This window comes from Triplophysa rosa, linkage group LG23, assembly GCF_024868665.1.
Source record: "Triplophysa rosa linkage group LG23, Trosa_1v2, whole genome shotgun sequence".
NCBI classification, from domain to species: Eukaryota; Metazoa; Chordata; class Actinopteri; order Cypriniformes; family Nemacheilidae; genus Triplophysa; species Triplophysa rosa.
This window is the reverse complement of record NC_079912.1, coordinates 15866039-15878053: the sequence shown is the minus strand read 5'-3', so window position 1 is coordinate 15878053 and position 12015 is coordinate 15866039. Positions and strand designations below refer to the sequence as shown.

The following is a 12015-nucleotide window of genomic DNA, read 5'->3' as shown; positions in this document are numbered from 1 at the left end:
GGTATTTTAAAAATTAAACAAAGACTGTTTATCTTTCTTATTGTCCATAGTGGTTATGGCTTATGGTGATGTATTTATGTTTTTTATAACTTTGATTAATATGTACTGTGTGCAAAACATGAAGATACTTACCTTTGCACCTTCTTTTCCACCAGCGCCTGGAAGACCTTGCTCTCCAGGAGGACCAGGGGGTCCAGGATGTCCTCTCTCACCAATGGGACCAGTCTCTCCTGTTGGACCCTTTCAAGAACATTACAGACACATTTGTGAGCTTTACAGACTTTCAGTTTTTGTATGAATGAAAGCTGCGCCAAAATACATACACAATGCAAAAATAGAATGCAAACACACGAAAACTCACCTGAGGCCCGACAACACCTCCAGGTCCAGGTGGGCCAGTTTTGCCTTGGAATCCCTAGGACCAAATTCAACAGCAATTAATTAAAATCTGAAATGACTGAGTAGCCAGTAGACCAATCTATCTATCCATCCATCATCCTTAACAAATTTCCCATGGGCAGACATGTGACAAACGAGCATCTCCCAGACGATCAGACAGAGCAGGAAGATGCACCCACATGCTTGAACACCTGACCAATGATGTCTGTTATTCAAGCTATTGCTGAGGTGCAGCAAGCGGGCAACAATTCACTTACCGTCTCACCGCGCTGGCCAGGGTGACCGGGCAGCCCGTCCTTTCCAGGTGGTCCCTACAAAACAAAAATATAAATAAAGTATGCTGTTAGTTACATGACATCGACGATCCCATGGTGTTTAAAACAGCACATGTACTTACAGGGGGACCTTTTGGCCCTGGGAAACCAACAGGGCCCTGGGGCCCTTGAGGTCCCTGGAACGGACAAGAGAAAAGTACATTTAGTCTAATTTATAAATAAGTTAGTAACGCATGATCGCCACACCGGTATTTCAACACCAAAAAGCCATCCGATTTTAAAAATTCAAGGACTGTTGACTATATAAAAGAGAAGAATATATTGTGGTAAAATCCATAAAATGGAAGCTGCAGTGTTTATATACACACACAAAACATGAATAAATTATTATGAACCAAAGCTATATAGAATCTGATGCAAAGTCAACATTCAACAACAACATAAAAAATCTGTAAAATCCAGACGGACAAATAAAGAGGAAAATCACATTAAAGAGAGGTAAACAGAGGCATGCCAGAAACAAACAACACAACATCAGGTTTCGCTGTGATGTAAGCCTTGGCCAACACGCTTCCAGTAGTCTAATGCTGAAGAGCTCTTTATAAATCTATAATAGCTTCCAGATGAAAACACGAGTCTGTTTGGAAGTCCTCTTATCTGGAGTTCGCCCACATGCTGAGCTTATCCTCGCTGTGCTCCTTGAAAAAGCATCTCTCTCACTAACAGCACTAAGGGATGAAAACGTTTTCTGATGAAATGCATTCTGGGTAGCACTTACTCTCTCACCAGGTGGACCAGGTGGACCATCATTGCCTGCTGTGCCCTGTGAGATAATGAGAGAGAATATAACGACTGTTTAAAGGTAGTGGCTCACAAAAATAAACCACTTCGTGGTTAGCGGCATGAATAAAAAAGTTGTACCTTAGGGCCCAGTTTTCCTGTTGGACCTCTGGCACCACGTGCCCCTCGGGGACCCTAAAAGTTGAACAAGGCTCAGTGACACTGCAAATCTATGTGCATAGTTTAATTTAGAATGAATGTTTCTTGATAAACATGGTAGTAGGAGTTGGTTAAATGATAAAAGCATTGCATACCGTTGGACCTCTTTGCCCTCTTGGACCGGATTTTCCTGCCACACCCTTTGAAAAGAAATGAAAAAGAAATGATTGGGCTAAATATTGAGAGTGAATTCAATAGCTGTACACAGCAAATTGCTGCAATTGTCAAAGTTCTTTTTGCCATGATGAGATGTCGGCGCGTATGAGGGAAAACAAGCTTCGGATACCTTCCCTTAGGATTTCTGGGTGCCACAGTGATATTTGTTTTAGATGAGATGTGGGTTTATTAGAAACACAAAAACCACCGGCTTTTTTGTGTGAACTGTGAGAACTAAACACTTATCAGCTAACTTGAAATTTTGTTATATAAAATCATGAGTGCTTAGGCACAGAGGTGCTTTGTAGGTGTTATATTGGACAAACGAAGGTTGTATTTTAAGATAGAGTTGCTTTGCAACGTTTAGAATTGCAGCTGTATTTATAGGGTTTACGATTGTTTGGGGGGGTGGGTTGGGTCACTTTATACAGTTGGGAGGCTGGGGTACACTTTTCATTATGAAGTTAAATTGTACTGTTAATTTACAGCTCAATATCAATTACAACTAAAATTGTTTTGGAAAATGAATAAAGTTACAATTACATTTAAAATTGTTTTGGAAAATATCTATACAGTATGTGTAAATTATAAATGAAATGTATTAAGTATTATATAAAAGTAAATATAATCTGATATGTTAAGTTAAATATAAGTGAAAAGGTAAATGTAATGGTAAATAAAAAACAACAACACATAAACAACAAAATATCAATAATAATAAACAATATTGTTAAACAATAAAAACAGAAACACTAAAGTAAATGTAAAAACGAAAGTTTACAAGTTGGGCAGAATCAATAGATTCTGTAGCTGATATAGATATTTGAAAATGTTTACTTACTCCTAGAAACTGAAATTTAACATGTGCAATATAACAATTCACAGTCACATGCAACGATACAGTTTACAGTTGCAGTTTTATTGTATATTGATTGTATTAAATAACACTGCTCAAAAAAATTAAGGGAACACTTGATCATCACAGTGTAACACCAAGTCAGTTAACCTTCAGGAATATCAATCAACCGGGTAAGGAAACATAAGTGATTGTGAACCATTTGCACTTGTTTTGGTGCAAATAAAAGTGACAACAGGTACACTGGAGAGGCAACAGCAAGGGTGGTCTGGGGAGGACCATTCTCAGAGGGTCTCGCAGACCTCCATCGTGCTATGAAGTGTGGGGACGAAATCCTCAGATCTATTGTCAGATCTTACGCTGGTGCATTGCAGAGCCCATGCACATTACTGACTAACATTATGAGTTACTGTGAGGAAATTCAAACAAGTTGAATCAGCCAGTATTTCCATTTTGTTACTGTGGTTTTACTGTTATTCCTGGCCTGAATGAGTTTATGATTTTGGCTTTCATTGACCATTGTTACATTACTTTGTTCTCACAAAATGATACAAAGTATACAGTATAAGTGAAGACTTTTAACCTGGATATTTCATTCATTGAGATCTAATACCGTGTGATTTAGGTGTTCCCTTCCCTTTTTGAGCAGCAATTGATTCTTTGCGGAGGTCTACCGGAAGTTAAGTCGTTTGTTTATGTTGTTACTGCTGAAACCGTCTATAAGCTGAGTTTAAAAAACCTTGCTGCATTAGTTCATGCTGTCCGTGCCGACAAAAATAACTCGAACGCACCTGACGTCGTGAACAAGATTTGACAGCTTGTAAATGTGAACAACCCAGGAGGAGTTAAATACACCAATAAACCCAAAGGTAAATGTGAACGTAAAGTAAACCTTTAAGGTAAATGTAATTGTTACTGTAGACTACATTTCACCTGATGTACTCAAACACCTGCTTCGCTTTCTGAACGTGAATCATTTTCCAGATGAACGATCAATGTTGAATCGCCGTCAACACAATCGCTTCTGCATCTTTTGTTGTGACTTATTGATTTGAGTCCGTGTTTTGGTACAGAGTCAACATACAAATCCTTTCCTAAAAGGAATCAATCAGCCCTTTTCATGTGTTTGTTATAATGCCGCGCGCACTTGGAAGAATCCATCTTACCCTGGTTCCTTTCTCTCCGTTGGCTCCTGGGAATCCGGGGAAACCGGTCGAACCCTGCGAATCAAAGGAAAAGACTTATGGGAGGAAAGGAAGGCGTGCAGGACCTGCATATTAAGAGTCCCAACTCTCCTACCGATTCTGACAGTTAAATGCCATACAATCTGTTAGCATTAGCATCGTTGAATTTCCTATGCCGCCGGAGTTTTAAACAGCTTTGAGACTTTGTGTCCCTGTTGTTGGCAAGCTTTTATTATTAGAATAATTCAGCAGCACAAAAGTAGCCTTCGAAAGTGTATGGTATATCCCAACAATGTGGTTCTCGATTAGCAGCTAGCTTGTTTTGTTTGCACAAAACTAACCCCAGGAGAGCTTTGGGAAACTTTCCTAGGAAGACAATTCAACAGAAACAGCAGAGAGACTCCGGATGTAAACAAACTCGCAGCCATCAGATAAACAACCAAACAGACGATTAAGAGTCAACGCCGATGAGTCTTAATCGGCGCTCACTCACTTTCAGTTTTTTCTCTCTCTTTCCGAATGCAGTAAATTAAAAAGAGCTTACCGGCGTTTCTCAATCCCGGCAGCAATATAAGCATTGGAGAAAGAAAATCAATACACTGTTTTACACATTCATTGTAGCCCGACCCTGCAGAAATCGGGTTTGATTTACCACAAAGGATGTTATGAAACTCTAAAGGTGAAATGGCGACGGTTATGCCAGTAACCACTCAGAAGGTGATGGCTGGTCTTAAAAAGTGCACTTCATGATAATTTGAGAGTTGGCAGTCTGGTCGAATCCATCCCTGACCGACGGGGAGATGATGGGATGTCAAAGTGCTTGTAATCACATCACTATCGTTCCTTAATCCTGCTAAATAGAAACTGGGATTGTAAATCTAACCCAGAATCAGCACGCCCGCTAGAAATGGGCTTTGTTCCAACCAATCCAAGAGAAGCTTTAAAGTGATAGTTCACACAGAAATGAAAATTCTGTCATCATTTACTCACCCTCTTGTCATTTTAAACCTGTATGACTTTCTTTTTTCTGCTAAATACAAATTAAGAGTGAAAAACGCCGCGAAACCAAACAGCGGGGGTACCCATTCACTTCCATTGGTTTTGTGTCCATGCAGTGAATGGGTCGCGCTGTTGTTTGGTTTTACAACATTTTTCAAACGTCTTCTTATGTGTTCTGCAGAACAAAGAAAGTCATACAGGTTTAAAATGACAAGACGGTGAGTAAATGATGGCAGAACGTTCATTTTTGGGTAAATGTGAAATCTGCAATATCTGTGCCTCTTACAGTCGCATGAAACATGACTTCCGTTTTCAAACAAGCTTTCTCAAACACTTCCCAGTCTGTCACTGGTCCGTCACTCAGAAAATCAACGTTGAAACCAACCGTTTTATACAAATATTTTAAATAAAAATAAACACATCGCCTTCATTTATACATTATTTTATCAGTGCATGGCTGCATGCGTTCCTTGGGAATCAACAGCCTGATCTCACAAAACAATTTTACAAGATGGCTCATTTGAATTTGTACATTCTCATTCTTAGGCCATTCTTGAATTTTTTATATAAGCGTATGTTTTTGTACAATCCATAAAAAAATGTAGTCATATAGACTTAGGTGAACTAGCCGCCTCGTAGAATTGTTACACATTTCTGTGAGATTAGTTGGTTATCAAGGAACCAATGAGGTTGCCGTGAGGAACTGCACTTGATGGAATCAAACCAATGACTGGCTGAGCTACAGGAACACACGCTGACATGCAGAAATACACAAGAACTTGTACCAGAAATGTTTACCGAACAAACTTGAACTCCTTTAGCGGTACTAGCATAGCACAGCCCAAGCTAAGCAAATCGCTGCTGTCCTTCCGAAACCTCAAATGTCCAAATTTGCACTTTTTCAGAAAATGGAATTCATTTTATTGGCTAGAAATTGGCTTGAAAACCCAGTGACAAACATAGAGGGTGACTAATAATAATGATTTATGGCAAAAAAATAATAATGGAGATACAAGGTTTCAGAAGAACAGCAGCGAAATGTAATGCAGTCAGAAGGTCTTCAGACCGCCAAGTCCATGTCAGGATCTAGTTTGGGGCTGGATTAAGCCAAACTGCTTGCCAACTGATGCTGTTGTTGAAAAAAGGCCTAACACGAGCATCTGTACTCAGAGATGTTCCCGTAGCTTGCGTGACCAGCATCCCCAACAGCGGTGGGAACAATCTTGGCTTAAGTTGTCCATAATAAAAAAAGCCTTGCTCACTGTTCCATGCATAATTCATTCTCAGGAGGGCATTAGTTCATGCTAATGAGATGAGTTGTTGTCTTGCTCGTAAGTGAAAGAATCGTTATGCAGCTACAGGTGTCATGTTTAATATAAGTGCGTACCTTTGGCCCTTGACGTCCTGGATAGCCAGGCAATCCTGGTACGCCGAGTTTGCCCTAGTGAAAAACAAGCCAAGCGTCATTAGTGCGTCTTTGGACAAACATTAATATTCAAAACACAAGGTCCAGATCTCTTCCCCGTACGCCAATTACAGTAAACGATAATCAACAGAAATCCACCTTTTCTCCAGCAGGGCCCAAGGGGCCAGATTCACCGTTGGGGCCTGAGCGACCTTTCGGGCCCTCCGGTCCGTCCTCACCTCTGGAGCCGGCCAATCCGAGCTCACCCTGAACACGCACAAAAGACCAGCCAATCAGAGATGCTCTAAATGATCCATGCAGTAAAATTAGTGTGGGATGGAAGCCAAAGTGTCTGAATGTTGTTTATTTACCCTGTCACCTTTAAGACCCATGTCTCCCTTGAAACCTGGGAAACCGTCCTCACCCTGAAAAGCAGAATGAGAGAAAATGCTTTAATTAGCACAGACATCAGGGACTACTTGTGGAGGTGATGAAGATGTGGTTTATGCATTTAAATACAGCAGCTCGGTCGTTCTTTATAGAGTTGTGCTACACTTCCCCCTGGTGGTAATAATGCAGGATTGCAGTCAAGTCTTTTACAAGAATGCATACTAACAAAATGAACTTGACTCAGATACAGCTAACTAAAAGCATCATCTGGGTTGTATTTCATAACATTTTGTGTGTTACGAAGATTTTTCTTATTCCTAATTTTCATGCTTGTGTTTGTATACATAATGTCATTTGTGGCACCCTCCAGCCATTCTTTATTTATGTGGCTTTGCTAGGCCTCTCACGATGGCACTCGAGCATCAATTCCACCGTAAAACATCACATATCATTTTTAAGCTATTTACATTTATATCTGTAATCAGCCTGATTAGCAATCCTTTCAAAAACTATTGACGGCTTTCACAAAAGAACATTGCATGCACACGGACATAATCGAAGGTTACGGAGTGATTTTAAGTACATAATAAGTGTTGCGATCACTCAGCCTCTTTGCATGATTAAACAGCACTTGATGTGGTGTGATGTACAAGTGGAGGATTGTGGACACTTCAGTGCATTTCGGCGCTCGCTGTGACCTGCCATTATAGTCAAGTAGTGCTAATAACATCTAGGTGATGGATCTGGTGTCGATGTACACGCACCTTCTCTCCTTTGCCTCCCTTTAGACCGCGTACACCATCTGCACCCTGTGAGACAGAAGGTATGTGGTCAGTCAAAGATCTGCACTTCACGCCAACACATCTTAATCCAACACACGAACTGCTTTACCTTCACGCCGCGAGGGCCAGGATAGCCGATGGGCCCTTGGGGACCAGGTTGACCCTGAGAATGACAACAGGAGAATATAACTAAACGAGAAAAGATTTATAGATGAACAGCGTTTTTAGGTACGAGACTTTGCCAAAGGAACCAAATGGATTTGCAATTTATAAATGATGTAGAATGACAAGAGAATATAACAGTAAGTACTGTTTGCTCACCAAAGCTCCTTTCTCTCCAGGTGGACCCTCCTTTCCTGGATGTCCCTGTAGAAAGAAGGTTATTTAATTCTGGTATTTGTCAGGTGAGTGACAGGTGATTTTAGCTGTGGTGTTTGTATTTGCTCAGAAAATTTGACCAAAAAACATTCGGCTGTGATGAAATTCTAATTTTAATATGAGCAGATTTTCCCAAAGACAGTCTCAAAAACGTGGTTTGAAACCACCTATTTTTTCTACATCACAAACCATTCACAGATGACCCAGTGGATCAGGAGGTCTGAACTTGTGTGAATAGGTGGAGGCGGGACTAATTTGCATATTCATTGACCATGGAAAAAATTTAAATACGTCATATTGATATCAACGATGACTCTTATGGGTTACGTTTACAGGGGGGCTTTGAGCTGATATTTTATTGGCTTATATTTTATATTTATTCTATACGCTTTACAGAAAGGGGGAATGCAACTGGACTCAAACTACATTATCCAAAAGAACACAACACAGCACAAAATATCAAAATGTGCAAAACACCACAGCACAGTTCGGACGAAACGGTTTCACAGAAACTGTTCAAATAAAGGTAGACATCTGATTTTCCTACGCACATATATCTTTTATGATGCCTTTATACTTTCATCAACTTACAGCTATACTATCATCAGTTTATGTGAAATGTGTATGAGGGCAAATAGCTGGTGGAGGCTGTTGTAATGGTATTCTGTTTCCTGTACTCATTATTCTGCAACAATACTGGGCCAGAGAGGTTTTAATTTAACAACGTGTTTCAGACTAATGGCAATCCAATGCGATATATCATTTTGTGGAGCTGTGAAATGAGATCTTATACTTACAGGTGGTCCATCAGCGCCAGGCAATCCAGGCAAACCGGATCTCCCATGAGGACCCTACACAGAGAAATAAAACATAATTTTGATGCATGTCAATGAAAAATGACATACACTATCATACAAATGTCACAAATTGAATATAAATCTGTGCTTTTTTAATGAGAAAAGGTGACATCATGTAATCATTTTATAATTGTGACTTCAAATGCATATTGCTGTCAGGCCTTCTTCTGTTTCAAAAGTATTATGTTTTGAATGAATACATAATAATGAAGCTATGACAGGCTTACTTTCTCTCCGGGCGGTCCGATGGGACCCTGTGGACCTGGAAGACCCTGTACAACAAAAACAAGACAGAAAATCTCAGGCTTTGTTGCCATGGCAGCAGGGCAGGGGGAGATACAGGGGTAGGCTTAGGTAGAGAACAGCCCCTAACTGATGACACACACCCAATAACGGACGTATTGTACTGTTACTGTATGCACAGTGTGTGTGTGTCTATTGGCAGGGTCACTAGTATTTGCACAGCGTGCTTGAGTGCGTGTGCATATGTATGTTTACTATGTGTGTATTTACAGCGGCTGGTCCAGTGTATTTGTGTATGTAAGTGTGTGTGTGAGGAAATCTGAGCTCAGTGATTTGACCGCTGCAGGTTGGGCTTCATGAATGAGATGCTTTCTGTTGCCCACTTCCTCGAGTGAGACCAGCAGAGACTTACAAAAATATTGTAGATGGGTTCACTGTGCCCCTAGAGCCTCAATGAGAGAGCCATTTGAAAATAAGCTAGCAAAATGGTCAACTGAATTCCGATTATAACACATGGGAAAGACTACAATCCTTTAATGAACCAAATTGAACGCTCCATGAGAAACAAAAATGAATTATGGAACTAACAACAATGAACAAATAATCCTCCTCACCATTTTATTTGTTAACAACATGAACGCAGACCAAAACATGAAGGAAAGTGCAACCAATGCATGGCAAATGGACCGGCCAATCCAAAGGCAACCAATCAGTATCATGCACATAAGAAACTACATTCAAACTACATAAAAACAAGCAAGCCTACATATTCTGTCTAAATGTTTGTTTTTTGTGTTTGTACTTACTTGTGTTCCTGGGATTCCCTGTTGTCCCGGGGGACCAGGTTCTCCCTGGGGTCCCTATACATCACAGACAAATGAAAATCACTGACAACGTTGTCGCAGATCTATGTGTTGACATGCAGTAGTCGACATCTGTTCACTTTGGCATAAATGCGACCATAATGCAACAAACAAAATGCTCGGGCTGAGAAGCTCTCTTACCATGTTTCCTTTGGGGCCATGTGGGCCATCAACACCAGCGATTCCCTGCGAAAATCAATGGTCAGAGATTAAAAGGAAAGCCATGAGCATTAGATCCGCGAAGTTATGCTGAAAATCACTTACAGGCTGCCCGGGTGGCCCAGGAGGACCTCTAGGACCAAGAAGACCACGGGGGCCCTGAGAAAAGAGATCAGGGATCATATTAAACAATGCAAATATACTCATCTGAATATAGGAATGAATCATAAATAGGATACTTAGATATGTTCTGCCCCCTAGTGGCACATTAGACATAAAATCGCTGCTTTGTAACTAAATTATCATTATTACGTGCGAGAGACACTTACACTCTCACCAGCCAGACCTCTTGGTCCGATCTCTCCATCTTCTCCCTGTAGAGGAGAAATAAAATGAATATCAAAAATCCGCATAGCTGAAGCCACGAAAAGATTTTATTTTGGCATTTCTTTTGGATTTTTGGTTTTCTTTTGTTTCTTTTGTACGAGTGCTTACCCTTGGCCCGTCTTCTCCAGTAGGTCCTGGGGGTCCAGCAGGACCAAACTCACCCTGTTAGAGAAAGACAGAGGTTGAATACAATATTACCTCCAGAAGAGTTTATCGTTTCTTTTGGGGTCCTGTAATTATTACTATTTTATGAAAGGCAAGAAAATACTGGAATTAGCCTACAAAAGGATTCGCACACCACACACATGCTAATGTTACCTGAGAAGAGCATTATGTTACATATCAATATAAGAACTCGTTGAACTAGTTCAATTCTGTCAAAAGCTCTGCAGAATTTAAACACCAATTTTTTTATAATATAATAATTCTTCTGCTAACAGGCAGATTGTTGTCTTCCAAGCCTCGTTTTACATATTTTACAATATTTAAATCCATTCCTCATTTTTTGCTTTTTCAAAAAAGCAAATCAACATGATTAGCTGCATGTTTGGCATCCATGTGGTCACAATGTGCACTATAGGATAACAAATAAAAGTGGCGAGTTTTGTGAATTTCTGAGAAATGTATGTGTCTAAATTATGATGAATTGTCATGACTTTTTCCGAGAAAACCATGTCATTTGAAGATAAAGGATTTACATGTATTCAACATCAAGAGCCTCAATGAAATGTAATGGCAGTAAATTAATGACTAAAGACAGTAATGACACAAAAAGTATTTATTCAAATAATTATTTAATCACCATTTTATTTATGATTTTTCTAACATTTTCTTTCATGTTAACTTCAAACAGGAGAGCTGACAATATCATGACATATTGTATTTATTTTTATTACTAAAGCTTGTCATGACAGTTGTTTAATAACATTGTATTTTAGCTACAGCGAGCAAATACATGACGTGATTTTTTTGTTTGTTTCTCAGTTTTCTAGGATGACTGTTTTTTATTTGTGTCACAGACCGTTCAGTGTTATGGTTTCATATGAACGTGTGTTGGTTTAAGCAGTGACACATTAAGACCTGCAGCAAAAAGTGGACAAATGTTATGAATCTCTTCAGGCTATATATTGCTCATAAGTACACCCTCTAGACAACGCTGTTCATTCACTTTAACCAATCTGCCACAACGACAAGCTTCTGAAAGGTTCTCCTGGGTTCTGTGTGTGTGTTTGTTGACCACTCACCCGATGTCCCTTATCACCAGGCAGACCAGGAAGCCCGTCAAAACCTCTGTCACCCTGTCAAGACCACATAAAACATGTGTGCATTCATCTTACACTTACACTGAGTAGCTGATCAATTTTGCTCTAAATATGCGAGTCAAAATGAGGGTCTCTGTTTTTTGTACCTTGGATCCTGACTCTCCAGGCATTCCACGGGCCCCGTCGGCTCCGGCACGCCCCTGTCCAAAGGATAAAACAATTGAGAACCATTATGGATGCTCCGGTACTGTTTAGCGTGTCGACAAAATGTTTATATGCTCTCCTACTTGTAAGTCGCTTTGGATAAAAGCGTCTGCCAAATGAATAAATGTAAATGTAAATAAATGTCCTAATAACCAGAAACAGAGTATCCTAAAAATGTCTATAATAAATTTCAATCCCTGAATTTGTATCATTAAAA

The 12015-nt window shown here is 39.9% G+C and overlaps 1 protein-coding gene across 4 annotated transcripts in view; it reads right to left on the bottom strand.

The window, feature by feature from the left end:
- col11a1a (collagen, type XI, alpha 1a) overlaps positions 1-12015 on the bottom strand; it is a 64162-nt gene that overhangs the window by 27046 nt on the left and 25101 nt on the right. For all 4 annotated transcript variants that reach the window (XR_008961860.1, XM_057323089.1, XM_057323091.1 and 1 more), the window contains 23 exons: positions 11741-11794; positions 11577-11630; positions 10441-10494; positions 10275-10319; positions 10051-10104; positions 9928-9972; positions 9730-9783; positions 8908-8952; positions 8621-8674; positions 7767-7811; positions 7555-7608; positions 7428-7472; positions 6645-6698; positions 6433-6540; positions 6256-6309; positions 3852-3905; positions 1769-1813; positions 1596-1649; positions 1453-1497; positions 797-850; positions 657-710; positions 362-415; positions 133-240 (listed from right to left, as the gene is read on the bottom strand). Coding sequence is in view for 3 of the 4 variants with exons in the window: in XM_057323089.1 (XP_057179072.1) it covers positions 133-240; positions 362-415; positions 657-710; positions 797-850; positions 1453-1497; positions 1596-1649; positions 1769-1813; positions 3852-3905; positions 6256-6309; positions 6433-6540; positions 6645-6698; positions 7428-7472; positions 7555-7608; positions 7767-7811; positions 8621-8674; positions 8908-8952; positions 9730-9783; positions 9928-9972; positions 10051-10104; positions 10275-10319; positions 10441-10494; positions 11577-11630; positions 11741-11794 (1287 nt within the window). In the remaining variant the exon portion in view is untranslated. The remainder of the gene's footprint in view (positions 1-132; positions 241-361; positions 416-656; positions 711-796; positions 851-1452; positions 1498-1595; positions 1650-1768; positions 1814-3851; positions 3906-6255; positions 6310-6432; positions 6541-6644; positions 6699-7427; positions 7473-7554; positions 7609-7766; positions 7812-8620; positions 8675-8907; positions 8953-9729; positions 9784-9927; positions 9973-10050; positions 10105-10274; positions 10320-10440; positions 10495-11576; positions 11631-11740; positions 11795-12015) is intronic.